Below are 24,816 nucleotides of genomic sequence, written 5' to 3' on the forward strand. Positions count from 1 at the left end.
TTATCGACCAAATTTTTTCACTAACATAAAGTACAATATGTCACGAGAAAACAATCTCAGAATCGCTCGGATAGGTAAAAGCATTCCGAAGTTATTACCACATATAGTAACACATGTCAGATTTTAAAAAGGCTCTGTTATTTGGTCAAAAAGTGGCTGCGGCGGGAAGGGTTTAATAATATAATATAATATGAAAGTCCATATATTAAACATATATCACTTCTGGTATCTGTCATCCATTTCCTGAATACAAAACTTGGACTTACAAATATTCCAGTAATTCCTCTGTTTCTTTTTGAGAAGTAATCTCCAGGACTTCACTTTAAAACAGCTGTGTTGTTATGGGAAAACATTGCAACATTTGATACTCCTTCTTGCTTGAGTAAATGGTAAATTCCTTAAATTATCAGGACTCATGTCAAGGTTGTAGCATCCCGACACACCAGTCCATGTCAATCACTCCACTCAACAGTCAATCGCCACTTCTTTCAAGTGTCCAACTTGGTATTATTCTCCTCAGGAACTTGAAAACAACAAACTTGATAATAACATAGTCCATTTAGCATCATATGAACGTTTCCAAACACCAGTAATAATTTTCAGTGATGACAATCAAATCTAATGAACACAGCATAAACATCTAGCTGTGACATCTGTTTCCATCAGTCTTTCCTCTCTTGGAGCTTCCAATAATCGGTTAAAGCTGTAATTGATATTTTATAAAATGTTGAATTTTGGACTTAACTTTGATTGTAGTCATCGCTATACCAAAATATTGGTTCCTAACTTTTAGTAATCACAGTGTATCTTATCACTGAATTTATACCATATTGATAATCAATGGCATTCAAAAAAAATAGTAAAATTCAATAACCATATGTATATTTAACTTTTGAATCATCTTTGAAATCAATCTTCAGACATAATGTATGTAGATATTTTCACCATTATTAATAAACCATAATAGAAAGACACAATATTTAAGTCAATGCATATGTTGAATTATACAAAAAGTTGTAAATAAAACCAAACCCTCACTTTTAATAAAGCAATATTTTCTACATCAAACATAACTTTATTAAACAGCATTGTTTTCTTATTTGAGATGTCAAATAATTGTATATACCCAATTCTTTTATTGACATTCAAAAAATTGCAGAATAAAATCACGTCATACTTTGCATTCTGTATGGATAACCACTGAATTATAATATCTTGTAATATCTTATTCTATTCTCTGACCAGCTTTTACCATTGACACTGACATTTCTCAATGAGTGATTATTAACTTTATACCCTCTGTTGACCAAAATATACTTATACAGTATAAATAGAATCAGAACTTTATTCAAGATTTTCTTGAATAAACTTGAAATTTGATTTCCCCTTCCTTTAACCTCTTTGTAAACTTTAAAATATTTTCAATATTTATGAATATATATTTGCGTGTCGCATAAAAAATAGAAACTATATATAGAAAATAAATATCAATCAAAAAAAACTCATCAAAAAATATTTGTAATCAACAAGTTAATAAATACCCTATGATGTATATATTCAACTATATTTCTTTAATTAATATGTGTCAACATTATATCAATTACTAGACCATTATATTAATTTTCTTCCACAAGACAAAATACGTTTACCTTATTTGCATTTTTATTTCTTCAAATATGTTCCCAATATGTTTATATTTGTATGTATATGTATGTGTGTGTATATGTAAATAATTACGGGAGCACACACGTAGCCACCCGTAATTACGGGAGCCCCGCAGACTTCTATGGGCCTGCCGTTATTACTGCTTGAAATAGGACATGTTCTATATTTTTCAACGGCACGGGCACCTTCCCGTAAGCATACGGAAAGGTACCCGTGGCCAATAGAAGTCTATGGCCCATAATTATAGGCCGTAATTACGGCTCGTAATTACGGGCGTTTTTAAGTTCGTGTGCATAAGGCCTAAATGTGCATTTTTGCAGACACAGATATACGAACAGATAACAGAATGTAGCATTAATCATTTACTAGGCAAACTTATTATTAGCTAAAATATCAAAATGTCACTATGTGCTCCTGTCAATCAATGACCAAGCGTCTCCACATGCTCATTCCAAAATGGAGAAACCTCTCAAAGTCGAGGTATGCCATGCTCTTGCAAGCAACAAACTCATTTATTGTCTTAAATCATTATTTATATTAGACAAACATTGTTATTATAGATTAATAATATATCTTATATAGAGTACAGTTAACTTTACCGCTCAGATGGCACTGGTAACAGTCCAATATCATTCAGTATGGACACTCTCTCCCAGAAAAATGCAGTGGACAATCCGCAATCCAATGAGGGTGTGGATGGTAATTCTTATCACTGTAGTCCCACAGAGCTCTGTATCATCTCTCGACGTTCAAAGAACTCCTAGTAGGAAAAGGATCAAATGTCTAGAAGTAACAAGAAATAAATGCATCAAGGTAAGTGAAAATCTTTAAAATTTGTAGGCGGCACGCCAAACACTCTTGCTTGACCCTAGGTTTCGCCCTTCTGGCTTCCTCTGGGGCATCTAACATGTCTTGTTACTTCTAGACATTTGATCCTTTTCCTACCAGGAGTTCTTTGAACGTCGAGAATAAAAAATACTGACATAATTGCTATTTTTTGGTCACTTTGTCTTCCAAAAATTGAAATAAAAAGTGATCAAAAAGTCGCATGTACCCAAAAATGGTACCTATAAAAACTATAACTCATCTTGCAAAAAACAAGCCCTCATACAGCTCCGTCGACGAAAAAATTAAAAAGCTATGGCTCTCACAACTTTGCGACAGAAAAAATACATTCTCTTTACAAAAGTAATTTTATTGTGCAAAAAGTTGTAAAACATAAAAAAGTTCTATAAATTAGGTATCGCCGGAATCGGACTGACCCGCAGAATAAAGTTAACATGTAATTTATAACGCATGGTGAACGCTATATAAAAATAACTAAAAAACGATGCCAGAATTGCTGTTTTTTGGTCACCTTGCCTCCCAAAAAAAAAAAAAAGGATAACAAGTGATCAAGAAGTCACATGTACCCAAAAATGGTACCAATAAAATCTACAGCTCGTCCCGCAAAAAAACAGCCCTCATACCACTACGTCTATGAAAAAATACAATTAGTTAAGGCTCCAATAAGTCAGGAAAGAAAAAAATATGCAGTTGTGCCGACCCGAGGGGAATATTTCTTCTGTTTCAAGTGGCGAATTATCAAGACCCTAAAATTAGGGGACCAGGAAGGGGAGGACTCAAACATATCTGCTGGAAGCGAGGGAGCCCGCATTATACCAGGACAACACTTTCCAGCAAAATTCCCCAAACTGCAAAGATGGCGAGTGTGGACCAAAAGGGGTATAAGTAAGGACATCATTTATCAGTGCGACACTGGTCTGTGCAGAAAGGTTTGTGTCACAGCGTAACAAATACCTATGGATTATTTTATTGGTTTTTTTTACCCCATTTTTATACCACCTGACTATGCCCCTGATGTACTCTGCCCGGCTTACATGTACCCCCACATTATAAACGGAAACACCAGTAAGACTCTAAACAAAACTACTACCAAAATCCACGCTCCAAAAGCCAAATGGCGCTACCTCCCTTCTGAACCCTACAGTGTGCCCATACAGCAGTTTACTTCCACATATATGGCATTACCATACCCGGGAGAACCGTGTCTGGGGTGGGTGTCTCCAGTGACACAAGCTGGGCACAACATATTTACCACTGAAATAGCATATCTAGGGAAAAATTTACATTTTTACTTTGCACCTTCCTCAGCGCAATCATTCATGGAAAAGGCCTGTGGGGGGAAAATGCTCACTACACCCCTTAATAAATGCCTTGAGGGGTGCAGTTTCCAAAATGGGGTCACTTCTCAGCAGTTTCTTTATTATTTCACATCAGAGCCTCTGCAATTGTGATCCAATACTTTGTAAATTGCCAAATTAGGTCTTAATTTTACATGTTTCACTCCTGAGCCTGGTCGAATGTCCAGGCAAAAGATTAGGGCCACACGTAGGGTGTTTCTAAAACCGGGAAACACAGAATAATAATAAGAGAGCTGTCTTGTTATGGTGGCACAAGCTTGGCATATCTATGGAAAAAATCCCATTTTCACTCTGCAACATCGAGTGCACACCAATTTCTGCCACTCACCTGCGGGGTTAATATGCTCACAACACCACTAGGTGAATACCTTGAGGGGTGTAGTTTCCAAAATGGGGTCACTTCTTGGGGGTTTCCACTGTTTTAGTCCCACAGGGACTTTGAAAATGCGACATAGCGCCCAGAAAACAATCCAGCAAAATCTGTACTCCAAAAGCAAATGGCGCTTCTTCCCTTCTGAGCCTTACTCTGTGCCCAAACAGCAGTTTATGACCACATATGGGGTATTGCCGTACACAGGAGAAGTTGCTTTACAAGTGTTGGAGTGCTTTTTTTCATTTATTTGTTGAGAAAATGAAAAATATTCAGCTAAAACGACGTCATATTGAAGAAAAATGATTTTTTTTATTTTCACTGCCCAATTCTAATAAAATCTATGAAACACCTGTGGTGTCAAAATTCTCACTACACCCCTAGATGAATTCCTCAAGGGGTGTAGCTCGTGAATCGGGTCACTTTTGGGGAGTTTCCACTGTACTGGTACCTTAGGAGCTTTGCAAATGTGACATGGTGTCAAGAAACCAATCCAGCAAAATCTGTGCTCCAAAAGCCAAATTGCGCTCCTTCCCTTCTGATAGTTGCCATGTGCCCAAACAGCAGTTTATGACCACAAATGGGGTATTTCCGTACTCCAGAGAAGTTGCTTTACAAATGTTGGGGTTCTTTTATTCCTTTATTTGTTGAGAAAATGAAAAATTGAGCTAAAGTTACGTATTATTGGAAAAAAAGGATTTTTTTTTATCTTCACTGCCCAATTCTAATAAAGTCTATGAAACCCCTGTGGGGTCAAAATGCTCACTACACCCCTAGATGCATTCTTCAAGGGGTGTAGTTTCCTAAATGGAGTACATTTTTTGGCTTTTTCACTGTTTTGGTCCCTCAGGGGCTTTGCAAATGCGACGTGGTCTCCGCAAACCATTCCATTCTAAGCCCTGCCGTGTGTCCAAACAGCCGTTTATGACCACAAGTGGGGTACTGTATTACTCTGGAGAAATTGCTTTACAAATGTAGTGGTGCTTTTTTTCTTTCAGTCCTTGTGGAAATTAGAAAAAAAATTAGCTAAACCTACATTTTCTTTGAAAGAATGTAGATTTTCATTTTCACGGCCTACTTCCAATAATTTCTGCAAAAAACCTGCGGGGTCAAAATGCTCCCTATACCCCTAGATAATTTCCTCAAGGGGTGTAGTTTCCAAAATAGGGTCACTTTTGAGGGATTTCCACTGTTTTGGCACCGCAAGAGCCTTTCAAACCTGACATGGTGCCTAAAATATTTTCTAATAAAAAGAAGGCCCCAAAATCCTCTAGGTGCTCCTTTGCTTCTGAGGCTTGTGCTTCAGTTCATAAGTACACTAGGACCACATGTGGGGTATTTCTAAAAATTGCAGAATCTTGGCAATAGATATTGAGTTGAATTTCTCTGGTAAAATTTTCTGTGTTACAAAAAAAATAGATGAAAAATTAATTTCTGCAAAAAAAAAAAAATGTTTTTAAATTTCACCTCTACTTTGCCTTAATTCCTGTGAAACGTCTAAAGGGTTAAGAAACGTTCTAAATGCTGTTTTGAATACATTGAGTATACAGTGAAGTTTTTAAAATGGGGTGCCTTATCGGGGGTTTATAATATATAAGGCCCTAAAATCCGCTTCACAACTGAACTGGCCCCTGTAAAAATAGCCTTTTGAAATTCTCTTGAAAATGTGAGAAATTGCTGCTAAAGTTCTAAGCCTTGTAACATCCTAGAAAAATAAAAGGATGTTAAAAAAAACAATGCCAATCTAAAGTAGACATATGCGGGATGTTAATTAGCAACAATTTTGTGTGGTATTACTATCTGTCTTACAAGCAGATACATTTAAATTTAGAAAAATGCTAATTTTTGCAATTTTTCGCCTTAATTTTGGTGTTTTTCACAATTAAATACTGAATGTATCGAGCAATTTCTGCCAGTAACATAAAGTGCAATGTGTCACGAGAAAACAATTTCAATCGCTTGGATAGGTAAAAGCATTCCGAAATTATTACCACATAAAATGAAACATGTCAGATTTGAAAAAATTGGCTGTGTCCTGAAGGCCAAAACAGGCTGTGTCCTTAAGGGGTTAAACTTGAGAATTACCCTATTGCCTTTAATTCTAGCCATTTCCTAATCCACGTCTAACTATCTTTCTATCAATAATCTATTTGAACATTTTACCCAATGTTTCTTTTTTAGGAAGTGGAAAGTCAATTGGTTCTTTATAAATGAATTCAGATGACGCCTTTCTCTCAATTTATTGCTAATAATTGAGGCAATATCCCATTTTGAAAACTCCTGTTTCTGTAAAACTTTGGCTTTTAAAGCTGTAGATAGCTCAGAAGATTAAGGGCACGGCCAAACGTGGCGGAATTGCTCTGGAATTTCGCTGCGGATAGTCCGCTGCGGAAATCCGTAGCGGACGGTTTCTCCATTGGTTTCCTCACCTTTTAAGTTATGTTCGTGCAGACGTGGCGAAAAACTCCGCTGCGGACCATAGGCTGCGGTGCAGAATTTGGTGTCCGCAGCATACACTGGCTGTTGCGGACTTGTTGCGGAATTTCTCCATTGACTTCAATGGAGTTTCAAAATTCTGCAATGAAATCAGGAGATGTTATGTGTGTTGCGTTGCGGATTGGTTTTACGAACAGGATATTTTTTCATTCTGGCTGGACCTATGTGTTTCGAGGTCTATAGCCAGACTATGATGGAATGTTTTAAAAGAGAGCAGGATGTACTCTTCACCTGAATCCGCAACGACTAATCCGCAGCAATTTCCTTCACATCTTAGGCAAAGACACAACGGAATCTGCAACGCAGATTATGTGCGGCATTGATGAGGACAGTGTATAGAATTAGATTGTCGGGAATTCTTGCTTATAAATTACAACAGTATGTTCTCTTGTGGGACCTGCATTTCTCTTATCATACTGTGGAGTTTATAAACTACATGTAATTTTCTACGAATCTCATAGACTTTGTCATTTGAAGACTTAGAAGTACCTGACCTTTGATTTTGATCGTGTCGATTATGGGACCTTACACAAACATTTGCCCATTTTCGTTTTACATTAGCCATGTGTTTTTGTGGTACATTCTCACTCTGATACTTTCTAGCAATGTCTAATAATTTTGCAACCTCAAATAATGGCTTTTTAGCTGATGCAATAGTGAGAGTGACAGAATCTAAGAAATGTAATTTATTGACAAATGTTTTCACAATAGATTGTGAAGAGAAATTGTCAATGAGTGCTTTATATGTCCGTTAAAATGTGGACATGGTTGAAAACGTACATTAATTTCGGACAATTTTGAATTCTTCAAAAATGTCATACGTTGGTATGCTGTCGTCTGTAGTAATCCGGATTAATTCCTTCAATCGATTAACATCACTATCATTTAACAATTTATTTGACTCATTGTCAAAAGACCTTTTCAATGCTTCACGTCTGAATAGCGTTCCTCGAAGCCACATTTTAAACAATTGATTTTCTGTTCATTAGATAAATCAAATTTGTTTACATGGCTCTCAAAAACCCCTGAATTCCTGCACATATGGATTTTTGCATCATATGTGGGAATGTCTTTGCTTAAATTGATTAATTGCTTCTGCAATTTTACATGTTGGCTTCTTTTATATTTAAATCTCGTTCTAGAATTCCCTTCACATGGTCACCTTTAGCAGAGACTACAGATATTGGTTTAATCTCATTCTGCTGGATTTTCTCATCATTAGTATACTCCTTTACTTCTTGACATACATCTTCACAGATCAGTCATTTTAAGAATTGTGCTGGTACATTCATACATGGATTTAGCTAACAAACTTATGAAAGACTTCTACCATATAAACAATATTTCTCAACTTTTCTTTCTCTTTACCAACTAAAATACGTTTACAGTCTATTGTCTTATTTTCATTCTCACATTCTGCAAACAAACTACACCAAATAGTTTCTAAATCTGACTTATCACTAGGCACAAACTTAAATTCTAATCTACTCTTATCAGCAAAAGAGTTAATAATTTCCATACTTACAACGTTGGATTTCCGTCTGTCCTATGGATCATCTGTAGTTCTTCTCATCAGTACGTCTTAGCACGTCTGGCACATACTAGTCCTTCTCAATGAATATCATCAAAAAATTAATTTATTTCAATAATTCAATTCAAAAAGTGAAACTGATATATTATATAGATTCATTACACACAGTGATCTATTTCCAGCATTTTTTTCTTTTAATGTTGATGATTATGTGGCAGTTAATGAAAACCCAAAATGTAGTGTCTCAGAAAATTAGAATATTATATAAGCCCAAGTTCAAAAATTATTTTTAATACCGAAATGTTGTCCTACTGAAAAGTATGTACAGTATATGCCCTCAATACTTAGTCGAGGCTCCTTTTGCATGAATTACTGCATCAATGCAGCGTGGCATGGAGGCGATCAGCCTGTGGCACTGCTGAGGTGTTATGGAAGCCCAAGTTGCTTTGATAGCGGCCTTCAGCTATAAATAAATTAAAGGGTTTGTACAAGATTAGCAATAAAAGTCTGCTTTCTTTATTTAGATATTGCTCCATTCTTGTCCATGGGCTGTGTCTAGTATTGTACATCAGCCCTATATACATAACTAAGACTTCTCTACTATACCAGGAGCCCTGTTATCATTTTTCGTCGCTACCTGAAAAATCCACAGTGATAGCCATTTCTGCCACTGCCTCTCCAATAGATGAATCAGGAAGCTAGGGCCATCCACTTATGTTGATTCATGGCAGATAGATTTTATAGGTATAACATTTTTATCCTTCAGCAGCAGAGACTATAAGTAAACTTTTGTCAGCACATGGCCCTGAGCTCATCTTCAGATAGAGATTCAATGAGGCATCTATATCATATTGCACACTAAAGGAAGGATGAGGAGGTGTGAGGGGACAGCAACATAGCAAATTTATCAATTCTAGAGAGAGAGCGATGGAGGAAGTTGTAGGCTCTAAACTTGCCTGGCAAACAGAGCTACAAGCTAATATGCAGGATACAGGAAAACACAAGAGTAGATACAGCTCACCAGTCTTGCAGTAACATCATATAATGGCTGCAGCTCCAAAACATATGATCCAAAGTGAGGGTGCAAGGTCAGGGCTTGAGGATCAGCAAGTAAACATCCAGTGTGAATAGGGCAATGTCCAGAAACTCCTCAGTTGGCCATTACTAAAGTTACACTCTTGAAACATGTAGGCCAATTTTTATTCTTGGATTGATGTATCTTAAGATGGAATAATAAAACATCAGATTTTTCTTGCTGAGGAGTTGCTGGACTTTGGTGGACTAGCCCAGGGGCGGCTGGGGGAAAGGGTAGTGCACGACCCTTCCGGAACTGAACTTATAAGAAACTGACAATTAGAGATGAAGCCTGAAGACGGGGATGGGGGGGGGGGGGACTGTTGAAATATACACGATACAGGTGAAATAGAAATATAGTTTTTACTCAATTACCAATGGCTATCACTTGGAATGATGGGTATGCTATACTGTTACAAGTTAATATCACTAAATAGCAACATTACCTATTGTGATTGTGAAAGGTCCTCTTTAACCCCTTAGTGACCAGCCTATTTTAGGCCCTAATGACCAAGCTATTTTTTTCGTTTTTCTATAGTCTCATTCAAAGAGCTATAACTTTTTTATTCTTCCATCAACATAGCTGTATGAGGACTTTTTAATGGCACCATTTTGGGGTAGATATCATTTTTTGATACCACATATGTAGAGGTTTTTTATGTTTTACTACTTTTGCACAATAAAAACTCTTTTGAACTAAAATGATTTGCTTTTTGCATTGTCGCTTTCCAAGAGCTTTAATTGTTTTATTTTTCCGTCAATGTACTTATATGCAGGCTTGTTTTTTGCAGGACGAGACTTAGTTTTGATTGGTACTGTTTTTGGGGTACATGGGACTTACATGGGACTTATTGATTAACTTTTATTATGACTTTTTTGGGGGGCAATGGAAAAAAATAGCAATTTTGGCATTGTTTTTTTGCGTTTTTTATTTACGGTGTTTACCTTGCGGTTTAAATTACATATTAACTTTATTGTTTGGGTTGTTCCGGTCATGGCAATACCATATCTGTGTACTTTTATTTATTTTTTACACTTTTACAAAATAAATCCAGTTTTTATGGAAAAAAATGTTGTTTTTTTAATTTTTTACTGTAGTTTTTATTAATAATTTTTATTTCACGTTTATTACTTATTTCATTAGTCCCACAAGGGGACTTTACTATGCGATCTTTAGATTGCTGCTATAATGCTTTGGTATACTTAGTATACCAGGGCATTATTGCCTGTCAGTGTAAATCTGACAGGCAATCTATTAGGACGTGCCTCTGGCCAAATAGGCATATACCCAGGGGAACTTTATCAGGCCTCCAGCTACCATGGCACCCCATCGGAGGCCTGCGATTGCATTTGCGGGCCGCCGATGGATGACAGAGGGAGCTTCCTCCCTCTGTAAACTGTTTAAATGCCGCGGTTGCTATTGACCGTGGCATTTACTGGTTAAACTTAGATTGTGGCCATTAGAGCATGAGCACGGCTGTTATCAGACAGCCGAGCCCCGGCTCCAGCCCGCACGGGACACCCGTGCAGGACTTAGACTGGGCCGTTGTGAAAAGGCGTATTGGTGGTCACTAAGGGGTTAATACAAGGAGAATTGTTATTCCAATGTAAAATTAAAGTGCGTGTCTAAGACATTTAAAAGACTGCCTGCACATCAGTGGATGGAATAAAATAACACTAAGTATTGCTCACCTGGTAAATCCTCCATCGCTCCAGCACCGCCTCTCTGGTGCTTCCAAGCAGTTTCTGCTGCTGTCCAGCAGTAATGACATTATGACTACCCACACATGACTACTGCAGCCAATCACTGCCCTCAGTGGTAATGGTAGCACAATGGACACGTGAGCACTGAAGACAGTGAATGGTTGCACCAGTTACGTGCGGGTAGTTGTCATCCCTGCTGGACAGCAACAGAGACCGGCGGGAAGCACCAGGGGATTTATCAGGTGAGTGATACTCTTTTTGTTATTTTTATCACATCCCCTAATGTGCAGCCAGTCTTTTAAATGTTCCGGACAAACCCTTTAAAAGATTCAATTAATTAAAGTCATTTTTTAGGTTAGTCAGGATTCTAACATGTTATGTTGTTATGTTTCAGATTAAATATGACTTTTTGTATGAGAAACAGTATGTATGCTGCCTCGAGAAATGGACCAGCCACGTCCACCAGAAAGTCTACACAACCTTTATTCTAGTGATCCTGTTCCTCCTTCCACTAACATTGATGCTTCTGCTCTACAGTAAAATTGGTTATGAACTCTGGATTAAAAAACGAGTTGGAGATGCGTCAGTTCTGCAAACTATCCATGGCAATGAAATGTCTAAAATATCCAGGTCAGTTTATGAGTTACAGTAATGACTGAAATGCACCTTTCTGATAAGTAAAATTGAGCTGCTAACCAAATCTCCAAAATTTTTAAAGAAGAAGCAAAGCTATTGAATAATTTTAGAATTGGTTTTAAACTGTGTGACTGAGACTAGTGGTTTCTCTTTTGCGCATGTAGAGATAAAGCTTCTTAAGTTGGAACGTGTTTTTCTCATATACAAAAAGTACTTAAATAGTAGGATGGGACTGATAAAATGGTATAAATAGAGCAATTCACCAAATGTGCATGATAATATTGTTACAGTGTGCCCTTGGAGGTTAAGAGTACATATAAACATATGTTCTTGCGATCATATCTTGGGAGCTCTGAAATGTATGCCCTCCAATTATATTGAATGCAGCATGGTATGCTCCCACATTGGAGTGGCTGCCGCAACGTAACAACATGCTGTAAAACAGTGTTCCCCAACCAGTGACTATCAGAGACCTGAATGTGACTCCCCAACTGGTGAACGCTCTAACTATTATTGTGCCCAAGTAGCATCAGGCATGTTAACTTATTACTGCGGCTGGTGGCATATCACTGGCAAATAACATTACTCCCTTTTAAGTGACTCACAAGCTAAAAGGTTGGGGACATCTGCTCTAGCTAGACTACCATTTCATGCAAAATTCAGAAATTCTAGCCTACCAAATCTAAACTATGCCTTAAATGCTCTGAAACATTCTAAATCTACATACCATACATTTTATCTGTAGCCTAAAAATAAATGCTTCTAATACCCCAAATCCCACCCTTTACTAGTGGAAGCATTTAAACCAAAGAGAGAGCAGATACTGGTTATTAATTTCTTAGCACTATTAGAAGAATAAAAGCGTCATTTTAAAGGGGTTTTCCCATAATCAATATTTATCACCTATCCACACGATAGGTGATAAATATGTGATCGATGGGGGTCTGACCACTGAAACCCCACCGATTTCAAGAACAGACTTATTTTGCCTTTCCTTGGAGCCCCATAGGAATGGAGCGGTAGTGCGCATGCTCAGCCACCGCTCTATTTAATTCCCTGGGGCTATGGGAAATCACGCACGGCAGCCCATAGAAATGAATGGCGCGGTGGCCGATCATTCACACTACAGCTCCATTCCTATGGGGCTCCCAGCAACGGCATGGTAAGCCCGATCTCGTGATCAGTGGGGGTCTCAGCGGTCGGACCTCCACCGATCTGATATTTAGGTGATAAATAATGATTATGGGACAACAACTTTAAGCACCTGAATTACGTAAATGGAAAGAGGAGCCATCACTGCTGCCAGATATTGCAACTGACCCCATCTTCTCTCGATGCACACTCAAAGGGCTTGTTCACACGTAGCGGAATTGTTGCGTATTTTCTGTCCGGAATTGCGGACAGAAAATATGCAGCAGAATACAGTAGTAGCAAAGTGGGTGAGATCTCATCAACACACTGCGTAAAATTTCCAAGCAGAAATTGACCTGCGGTGCGTATTTTTCGTACTGCAGCATGTCAATTCCTGCTGCGGAAAGTGGACCGAATTGCTGAGTTTTTTAGAGGAGATGTCAGCATCTCCCTGCACTGAAGAAAACGCAGCAAAATCCACACCATTTTCTGCAGTAAAACATGCAGGAAATGGTGCGAAATTTCTGCAACTTTCTGCGGATTTGCTGCCTAAATTTTCTGCAGCAATTCCGTTACGTGTGGACATGCCCTTACAAACTTCTTCTGCTGATGGTTCTAATTTACTCCAAATGGGAAAGGGAGCTATTCAGGTGTTAGCTGTATATAACAGAATTGCTGATAATTGAATTACCTTAAATAATAGTTCATTTAGCTTCAAAGTGTAACTTCACTGTATCTATATAGACTAGTATAGTAAGGCTTATCTTATTGTTGTATTTCAAATGGTTCTCTGAACATAAAGAATTAATTCTCTATAATAGATATTGCATGATGAGTGATTGTGATTAACAGCAATTCCATTCATCTAGGAAGAAGAAGCGAGCTATCATAATGATGATAACAGTGGTTATTCTTTTTGCAGTCTGCTGGGCACCGTTTCATGTTGTGCACATGATGATAGAATACAGTAAGTAACTATGCTGTTCCAATATTTTGCAAACATCTTAGGAATGAATATTTGTATATAAATAGACTTTAAATAAGACATTACATCATCAACAGCTATTCAAGTTTTATGTAATGGGAAAAATAATTGTGACTATTTTGTAAAACGAAATAGGCTACATAAAATAAATGAAGAATAATTCAATGTTCCCTAAGTTTACAGTACGTGTGTAAAATGCATAAAATACTTAACTGGAAAGGTAAGGTCTTTGTAGCTATAAACCGATAGTTACACAGCAGAGAATACGATTCAGCAGTGTGTAATATGTTGTAATATATATTTTTTGTAACTCATGAATAGAAGAATGTCAAAAATACATCATAGGCACAGAATTTACTAGTTTGTTTTGACAATAGTGTAATACAAAATCTCTGCTTGTAACTATCCAACTTAAGCAATATATTCCGTTTTACAACATGAAAGTGCTTCTTGTGTTCAGTACATTACTGATGTAGCAGGCTCCCTTTATTTGGTGCTTGTTAACAGTGCCATTGACCTGCTGATACTACATTAGGACACATTTATAACTCAGTGCTATCTATTGATTGAAAATGAAAATTGTGTTTCGCTTAGAAATATTTGTATAGCTTTTTAATGGGTTTTAAAGCATCCCAATGCAATTCCAAAACGACAATAACAGGTACCCAGGGTTAATAGGTGATCTCCTCAAGTACCAATTATGTGTACAAACTCAGTGTGAGTTGGAAGTCTATTTTGTTATAGAACAGATCTACATCAGTATAGCTCGTAGCTTGTTGCTCAATGCATTCCAGTTTGTATAGTGAGAAAGTATTGAGAAAGTAAATGGTGTCCACAAATTGCAAAGTTTTGGTTCAACTTTTAAAGGGGTTGTCCAATATATAAAACCCATTTTCAAATACCCAATTAGGAAACTCTAATAGAGTTAATAGAGGGGGGGGGGGTCCTCTGTTCAGGATCCTCATCTCTTGGCCAGAGTGGAAGGCAGTTACAAATAGCATGTCTCACTCTGGAGGACCTGTCCTGTCCTGCATTACACACACAACCCATTGATATGAATGGGAATTGTGTGATGCTTAATTTTCCCTGAGGTGGTGCTGCAGGGAAATTAAACACTCTGATAGATTTTCCCACAGATTTTGCCAGCAAGGGGACACTTTGTGATCTGCTTATTATCAAGGGATCCTCAGAAGCCTTTTCTTTCCAAGGTAAATTAGGATACAGATTGCTATCCAGTGCTTATTGCTTATTCTACAGATAATACACTCACTACATTTTTTATTCTATTCTGCTTGTATGTCAGAAAGGGACTTGGGGCTCAAGGCAGAAAAAAACCATACCCTCCCTGAGGGTTAATTCAGAAGACGGAAAAAAACAAACTCCTGTTCACAGTAGATACTAAATGTCATCCTTAGAGGTCAAAACAAAACAAAATAAAAAAATAAAATAAAAAAATAAATAAATATATATAAATATATATATAAATATATATATAAATATATATATATATATATATATATATATATATAAGAACGCAGCACAGCACAGCTCCAGTGGTGGGTAAAACTCCTCCTAGGCTCAGGCTAAGAGCCCTCAGATAGACAGCAAACAAAAGAATTGTGGCAGCACTCCGAAGTAGTGAATAAAAAAAGATGTGCGTTTATTCACCCCACAGGCAACGTTTCGATACGGTTAACTGGGCTCCTTCTCAAGCCCTTGTCTGTGGGGTGAATAAACGCACCTTTTTTCATTCACTACCTTGGAGTGCTGCCTCAATTATTTTCATATATATATATATATATATATATATATATATATATGACAATCAGACTTTATCCCTTGATCTATTATTCATCTGATCAACCTAATAGAGATAACTGTATGGAGTAGGAACAACAACAGATCACTAATTTGGTCACTTGCAGTTTAACATGCAGCAGTCCATCCCAATGGATTATAGAATACAAAAGAAAAACACAATGCGCATAATAGTGCATGAACCAGTGGAGTTACTGTTTAATACAGGTGATTAAGGGTATTGCTGTTTAAATATAATAATAATAATAATAAAATAAAATTAAAAAAATTATTTACACATTTCATACCTTTGTTAAATGCCAAAAATTCTGTTTATCCAATTTTATATAATTTTATGCAATGTTAATGTATTTAATTATTTTAGAAGGGGAACTGATTCTGCAGTTTTAAATCCAGCATTCTGTGTCTGATTTATCATTTTACATTGAATTTTTAATATATTTATTCATTTTGTATTTGTTTTTACTATTTTTGAAAAGTTTTTACAAATCAATATGTTTATATACATCCATTCTTTTACGTTTGTGTGACCTGTCAAATTTGACCCGGCAGCTATTCCAAAAGTTAACTCCCTGCCTGTGTTATAAAACAGAGACTATCTCTTCATGTCAAACACTTGTATACTGCCTGAGGAAGAGATCTGTTCGATCTCAAAACTTTTTGTTGCATTTTATACCTCAAATAAAGTCAGTTTTTACCTATCTGAATCTCCTACAAGTGAATTCAACAACCTAGGTTGCGCCAGAGGAAAAATCCATCTTTTTATTCCTTCTTCTTTCCATCCCAATGGATTAGCTCTTATCCATAAAATCAATATAGTGGGAGAAAGCAATTGGACATCAACATTTCTGCTAAGTTCCATATTTATTTATCCATCAAATGTACACTTAGCAGTGTTTTGGCTTCCCTGAAGCCTTGCTCAAACAGTTAAGGCCCTTTTTCACAGTCTAATGATCAGGAAAATGCTCATTCCCGATAATTGCCCTGTATAAACAGGGTAATGATCAGCCGATGAACGAGCAAATGCTCATTCATCGGCTGATCGCATAGTTTTTGCATTACTAAATAATATTGTTGTCTGCAGCCCATCTCCCTATGTAAACAGGAAGATGCGGTGCTGACATGATAGAAATCGCTCGTCCCCATACATAAACAATCATTGCTTCTTGTGAAATGAGCACCGATGAACGGCGCTTGTTTTCACGGCTCATATTGGCCCAGGTAAAAGGACCCATAGTCTTGCAATCGCTGCTTAGTGTAATTAGTATTATCTGTATCTGCAGACAATTATGAGCCTGTGAATATAGACTCAGAGCAGCTATGTTAGGGTCGCACCGTCCATGAGGCAAGATGAGCTTCTCGCCTCAGGCGGCGGCCTGCTGCTTCTCTCAGGATGCGGCGGCGCCACTGAAACCAGCCGCTGCCACCACCACCCCCTCCTGCACTATAATTGTACCTGCGTCTATAGGACGCAGATACAATTACATGCATAAGTTCCCGGCCATTCAGCTCCTTTCAATGACACAAGCAGAAAGACTTGTCCTGTCAATCAGTGCCTTTCAACGACGCAGGGTCACGATGACGTCATCACACCACTTGCGTCGTTCAGCCCCTGCAGACCTTCTCAGAAGAGAGCAGGCCTGCATTGCCACAGGACAGAATAGGATCAGGTGAGTATGTAAAGTTTTATTTTCTGGACTGGATGGAGAAGAGAAGAGAAAAAGAACAAGAATCTAAGATGTCACCGGTAAGTCACTGAATGTAAATATTTTGTATTCTGTCTCTAATCAGTACTGTAGTCACTGTATGATCTGCATCAGGAAGATGGGTGGTATGATTTTTTTTTGTGAAACAGCAACTCCCAGCATATATTACCATTGTTTCACTAAATTGATCTGTATTTGTGCTGGTGCTGTATTTTTGTACAGAGCTTGTTTATGATGCTGTATATATGTTTTGAGCTTGGTTCTGGTGCTGTATTTATGCACTGAGCTTTGTTCTGGTGCTTTATATATGTACTGAGCTTTGTTCTGGTGTTGTATATATGTATTGAGCTTGGTTCTGGTGCTGTATTTATGTACTCAGCTTCATTCTGCTGCTGTAATTATGTACTGAGCTTTGTTCTGGTGCTGTAATTATGTACTGAGCTTTGTTCTGGTGCTGTATTTATGTACTGAGATTCGTTCTGGTGCTGTATTTATGTACTGAGCTTGGTTTTGGTGCTGTATTCATGTACTGAGCTTTGTACTGGGGATGTATTTATGTATTGTGCTTGGTACTGGTGCTGTATATATGTATGAGCTTTGTTGTGGAGCAGTATTCATTTACTGAGCTTGGTTCTGGGGATGTATTTATGTATTGAGCTTGGTACTGGTGCCGAGTATATATATATATATATATATATATATATATATATAAATATGTCTTGAGCTTTGTTCTGGTGCTGTATATATGTATGAGCTTGGTTCTGGAGCTGTAATTATATAGGATATATTTATAATAATAAAATTGCAGAGCAGATGGAATTGTTTTCAGTTCATTGTATATTTAATGGGAACCTGTCAGGTAGTTTTTAACCCCTCGAACCGCCATCATGCGGTAATACATGACCTCACAATATTTCCAAATATTCCCGTGTATGTTTTTTTCAGATGCAGCAAAATCTATAAAATCAATTAAAACAGCGCACACTATATGCTAATTACTCTATGAAGGGTCATAAGGGGTCATGGGTCGGTGCTGCTATCCTGAAGAATCACATAGTCCTTCCTCCAAACCCACCATTCCATGCATGATTCACATCCCCCTGGCTTTTATACATCACTAGCAGCATCCTCCAACTTTCTTGTATGCGCCATTGCCTTGTACTAATTGGGCACGTACTATGCAGTGAGGTATACTCGGCTTCATCGCCGTACCGTGCATACCAGGGGAGTACAAGGCAATGGCGTATCCGCAAGAGTTGGAGGAGGCTGGCATTGATGTAGAACAGCCAGAGGGATGTCAATCAAAATCTGGGGGGCACAATTTCAATTTTGCGCCTCAGGCAGCAGAAAATCTAGAATTGGCGCTGAGCTATGTACTCTCTTTACTGGAGTTTCTTGAAGTAATAACGATTCCACACCCTTCTGCACTTACTATCTAGTATCAAGACCAAAGCAGTAGTCTTGTGCATTGGGGTTTTTTTCAGTTCAGGCAGCTTTTATTTTTATGCAATTTACAAATCTTGAAAATGTATTATGTGAATAACAAAGCAAAGAATGCTAGATATTGCATCAAATATTTCTAGCAATAGAATGAAGAAAATTGCTAGTTGTAACAATTTTATAATATTACTTGGAGACTTATCATAATACATGTGTTATTTTACATTAACAGGACAGAATTTAAGACACCAAGGCAAGATGCTCATATACAATCATTGCACAGTCAGATGCTCCTGGGCTCGTACAAAGTACATTGCATGCAGTGAAAATTTACCAAAAAAAGGCTAAAACACGTACCGTATTGTTCTTGGTCAGGGCAGACATAGCAAGCTCTCCTAAAGAGTGAGCATCCATACAGGTTTGATTTGTTTTTTTTAGAAGAAACAAAGGAGCCCAAGAATGAGTAATTTTTAAATATTTGATTGCATAAATTTTTGTTATCAGTATATACTTATTGGCTTTTGTCAGGGAATTAATAAAACCATGTGTTTTTGTAAAAAAAATCTGTTTCCTCCTGACTTGCAGTTTTAATTGTATTGGCTTCTAAGTTCTAGCTTCCGAAATGTCACCTTCCATTATCATATTTTAGGTTGTATTATTAGAGACTATAGAGTATTACATACCATTTTGTGTTCTTGTTTGACGTCTACAGTTCAGTTTTCTCTGTGACTGTTGTGAAATACTTTATATAATGGCAAATAAAGAAGTCCGTTTAAACGGAGTAGAAAACAATGGATGAATAACATACACTTGATAGTAGTGTGACATATTAGTACCCATGTAGTTATGCCAAACATTATCACCAACTATTTCTTACATGAAATAACAATAGAAATCTGTGGGGTTACAGTCAGTTTTTGGGCACTGATGACCAATGATACTTTCATCAGTGACTGATTGTTAGAGGCATATGCAGCTCCCAGTATATGATAATCAGTGACACTGGGGGTACAGGTATTGTCCAGACACTAGATCCCCGATGGTTTATTGATATCTTGTTATTCTTTTTATCTAGAACCTCAGTCAGTTGTTTAGTTAGGCCTCATGCCCACTTCAGTTATTTTCTTCAGGGTGCTATCCGTTTTTTTTAACGGATAACACACTGACACATTCATATCTATGGGGCCGTGCACTCTTCCGTTGTTTTAACGGTTCCGTGCGTCCGTTTCGTCAAAAGTAGAACATGTCCTACTTTTGTCCGTTGTTCAGTGTCCGTCTTGCCCATTGAAGCCTATGGGTTCGTCAAAACAATGGGAGGCACAAGGAAGGCATCCTTGTGCTGTCCGTTATTTACAGATCCGTTGTCAAACAATGGCAGGGAATGCCAAAGTTCCCTGCATTCAACACACAAGGTGGATTTTAACTAACCATTAAAAAACGGAAGCACAATGTCCGTTTAAAACGGAACAACGGATCGGATGTGGAGTGACAATGGAAACCACACGGATATCACAACAGACACACGGATCCGTTTTAAATGGACGTGAAAACGGTGAAGGATGTGTGCATGTGGCCTTAGTTTTTGGTCCCTGGTTATCCATGATGCAATTAGCATCATGTCCCCCCATGGAGTTCAGGGGAACACTCAAAGTTCAAGTGTTACATGGTCAATGAGACATATGCAATTCATAGTGGCACCATGTAAATGTGATCCATAAAATAATTTGTGTACTAATCAACAATGCCTTTTGTAATCCCTGCTAATCCAGTGAAATTAGCAATTAATGGTGGTCTAGTGGTCAATTTGTGTAATGTGAGGTAGACTAATGGTTTGTTAATCCCTGGCAGTCTAATGGTTTATATCCCAACCCTGGGAGTAATCATCGCATAGATGACAGGGATTAAATAAATCTGCATCTTTTCAGATCAGATAGTTAATAAAATGCTGAGCCGTCTTGTGTCTTGTCCCTGCCATCTATGAGGGTGTAAGTGATTTCATATCTGTTAAATAAGTAGCTCGGTCCATCAGGTCTTTTCCTTGATAAACATATGGATATTATCTTTTCAATTTACTTTACATTTACATGCACAAGTCATCATACATTTTATCTGGAATTATTATCTAATTAAGTGCAAGGTAATTGGCCTTGTAATAAAGATTTCCATTTTAAATGTCCCTCACTTATACTTTTTTTCAGTATTGCCATAATTGATTAAATCGTCAAACTGGCAGGCTTTTAACATGGTCAAATGTTATGGCTTTCTCCAAAGACACAGGCACAAAAAAGTTTTCTGCAATATTAAATGTGTGCAAGTGGGTGCAAGCTGGTAAATAACTTGTAACGTGGGGTTGCTGGAGGAGTTCTCTAATAAAATAATACATTTGCAGACCAAATAAAATTTCAACTGTTCAACTTTACTGAACACAACTGCAAATACAGTGGCACACAACATAATGGTTACCATCTCCTTATGAGGCACAGCAAGCTTAATGTTTATAACACTAAAAAGAGGTACACAATCATAGCCGTTACAGTGCACACGAAATGGCGCAATTTCTTAACATTGTAGAACAACCAACCATTAGAAACTCTTCACAACCAAGGAATACTTCTTCTGCAGGTCTCTGTTAGGATCAGAGAGACCAGACCCAAACTACTTTTTTTTACTTAGTCTCACTCAGTCTTTCAACTTCCACCATATAACTGGCATCAATCTATTTCCCTCCTATAGCCCTGTTCACATGTGTTCTCTCGCAAGGGTTCTATTTTAACCTTGTCCAGTAGGCAATATCAGTACTGCACTACTAGAACGCTCCTAAGTTTTGTTCTTATATACTCAGTTCCCAAGAGAATAAGGCAGCCTTCTTTCTAGGATACTGACACTCAAGGGCTCCTACCATGCCACCCATCCCACTGACTACTTCACCCAGTCAAGTTTACAGGACTGTACTACTAGGCCACGGCTTAGGTTAACAGGGTAAAGAGTCCTTGCTGCAGTTATCTAAGTAGCCTAATAAGACACGGATCCTTCTAGGTTCCAACCAGGACTTAACTATAGCCTACCCTGGGTTTGAGAAAAGTACTGCACACCTGCCCTCTGGTTTACACTCAGTGCTTACTACTTCCACAGTCCCAAAGCTAACAACTGTAGGCTCATGGTACTCTTTAATCACTCCCGCTTTAGTGGCAAACTATATGGTGTACCTACAGGCCTGCCAAACCCACAGATTGTCCCCATCAACTTACTGAACACTAGTGGTAACTTAGCCTGCTCACCCTCTGCTCCAGACATTGCTTGGTAAGGCAGTCGTACTGCTCCCGTCTCAGAGAAGCAGGAAGAGCCAACACCTGGCTCTTTCTGGTCCGTGCTAAATCCTCTGCACCTCCCCTGTCACTGTACCCCAGAAGGCTCTCATTTCTTTATACCGTGACAGCACCGCACCTCCGACAGCGCCGTAGGGCACAGCGGCCTTTCCTGCAGTGAACCTGCAAAAGTAGACACTATATGAAGTGCAACACAATATATATACAAATATATATATCTACAGTGAACTCCTGAGCAGTACATTTAAAGAGACATGCAATCAACATAAGCAGTCAATAGGCTGCAAATGGAGATCATACAGTCCGCCTTTCTTACAAACTGGTTCAGTGATAGAAAACAAGTGATTACTAACGGTACATATTTGTTACGGCCGCGGTCAGGGACCGCGACCTTCACTTCGCTGCCTCCCGCAGATCCTCCTCGTCCTGTCGGCGTCTTCCTCCCCAGAGACATCGGCACATGCGCCTGTTCTGTCCTGTTGTGATCACTAGAGGGCGCGCGCTGGTTCCCTGCCTTAAAGGGCCCGTGCGCATATATGTAAATAATTGATTATTCCCTAAACACCCTAAACTATAAAAAGGGCCCTGCCCTTCTGATTCTTGTCTGAGCATTGTTAGTTAATCCCATGTTAGTCTTTGCAAACGGTCCCTTAGAGTTATCCTGTTCCCGTTGTTTCCTGTGCCCTATTACCTGTATCCCATGCTGTGTCCTTGTTCCTGAGCCTGTTAGTGTTTGAGTGGTATCCTGCTGCACCTGCTGACATCTGCCACGTCCAGTGTTAACTGCTATGTCCAGTGTAATCTACCACATCCAGCGTCATCCGCCACGTCTGGCATAACCTGCTGCTCTCACCTCCATCCGTGCTAAAGCCTTGGCCACTGTCTGGACTATTTTAGGTACCCTTGTGCTAAGAACTGGTATAGACTCTCGCACAGACTGTGAATTGGCCAGCTGCCTCTCCGCTACGTCGAAGTGGCCAAGTGGGTCCACATACCCTGTGATCGTGACAGTACGCTCAGGCCATGGAACCCACTGGCCAGACGAAGACCGAAGTTCAAAAGATACAGATGAAGATGCATGACCTACGGACACGTCAGGATCAACTCCTTGAGGCTGTAAATTCCATCATGGCCTGTCTGGATCAACTCACTGTTCTACCTCCGGTTCCTCCTCCAGAGGCTGCTGCCGCTCCACTGCCCGTTGCTACTCCTGTTTGTTCCGGATCCACAGTTTGACTGCCTCTTCCTCCTCGCTATGACAGTGATCCCAGAGCCTGTAGAGGGTTCATCAATCAATACACGTTTCATTTTAGGCTACAAGCTCACTACCCCTCTGAGGAGGCCAAAGTAGCGTTTATCATCTCCCTCCTCACTGGCAAGGCCCTCGTATCGGTGAATCTCGTCTTGCAACAACAAGGACCTGTATCCTCGGACCTAGCCTTGTTCCTGCAGTCTTTCCATGCCGTGTTCGAGGAGCCGGGCCGAACATCTTCTGCCGCAGCCACACTGCTAACCCTCAAACAAGAGGGTTCCACTGTAGGAGAGTATGCTATCTCCTTCCGTACCCTGGCAGCAGAGTTGGCATGGAACAATGAGGCATTGGTGGCGAACTATCCTCGCACATCAAGGACGAGCTTGCAGCCCACGACCTTCCTTCTACCTAGGATGCCCTAATCCTGTTGGCCACTTGGGTTGACATGAGGATTTGGGAGCGCACTCTGGAGGTTCGACAGGGGAGTCGGTGTCACAGACCAGCACCCTCGGCCCAGAGACGACTATTGCCTTCCCCTAATGCGCTACCTGAAGAACTTATGCAGGTAGACAGCGTCCGGTTGTCCGAACAAGAGAAACAGCGCAGATGCTCTTCTGTATTATGTCTGTATTGTGGCCTTAAGGGCTGATTCAGAAGTGCGTGGCGTTTTTGCGCACGCAAAACACACTGCGTTTTGCCTGCGCAAAAGCCACTTTCCTGCTCCGTGAGGCAGCATCATATGATGCGCGGCTGCGTGCTTTTCGCGCAGCCGCCATCATTATGACACACCATTCGGATGTTTGTAAACAGAAAAGCACGTGGTGCTTTTCTGTTTACATTCATCCTTTTGACAGCTGGTGCGCGAAACAGGCAGTTTGCACGGAAGTGCTTCCGTGCGACCTGCGTGGTTTTCACGCACCCATTGACTTCAATGGGTGCGTGATGCGCAAAATACGCTGAGATATTCACCATGTCGCACTTTTTGCGCAGCGGACAAACGCTGCGCAAAAAGCACAGATTGTCTGTACTGCCCCATAGACTTGTATTGGTCTGTGCGTGGCGCGTGAAAACCACGCGGCCCGCACGGACGCAATACATGTTCGTGTGAATCCAGCCTAAGGGTAATTTTTGTGCGCCAATGCCCACAGGAACCGGGAAACTCCAGCACCTAGTGTTGGTTGGAGAGGCAACTCTAGGTGGGACGTCTCCAAACGTCAAAACCCCTTCCAAACTATCGATTCCTGTCATCTCCGGAGAGACATCACATTCCTCCTCTACCTATCTTGACTCCACAGCAGCTGCAAATTTCATCCAGCGGGATCTAGTGGATCGCTTACATCTACCCACAGTTCTTCTGGAGAGACCTCTGGCTGTTGCTTCTGTGAATGGTCTACCATTGCCCGATCCAATTGTGTTCATTATGGAACCATTGACACTACAAATCGGAGCTCTTCACTATGAACAGATCGCCTTCCTTG

The 24,816-nt window shown here is 39.2% G+C and overlaps 1 protein-coding gene across 1 annotated transcript in view; it reads left to right on the plus strand.

Moving 5' to 3' along the window:
- Positions 1–24,816, plus strand: part of QRFPR (pyroglutamylated RFamide peptide receptor) — a 73,985-nt gene that overhangs the window by 37,152 nt on the left and 12,017 nt on the right. The window contains exons 4-5 of the mRNA XM_075849721.1: positions 11,439–11,674; positions 13,681–13,778. Of these exons, the coding sequence (XP_075705836.1) occupies positions 11,439–11,674; positions 13,681–13,778 (334 nt within the window). The remainder of the gene's footprint in view (positions 1–11,438; positions 11,675–13,680; positions 13,779–24,816) is intronic.

This window comes from Rhinoderma darwinii, chromosome 1 (genome assembly GCF_050947455.1).
Source record: "Rhinoderma darwinii isolate aRhiDar2 chromosome 1, aRhiDar2.hap1, whole genome shotgun sequence".
Taxonomy (NCBI): domain Eukaryota; kingdom Metazoa; phylum Chordata; class Amphibia; order Anura; family Rhinodermatidae; genus Rhinoderma; species Rhinoderma darwinii.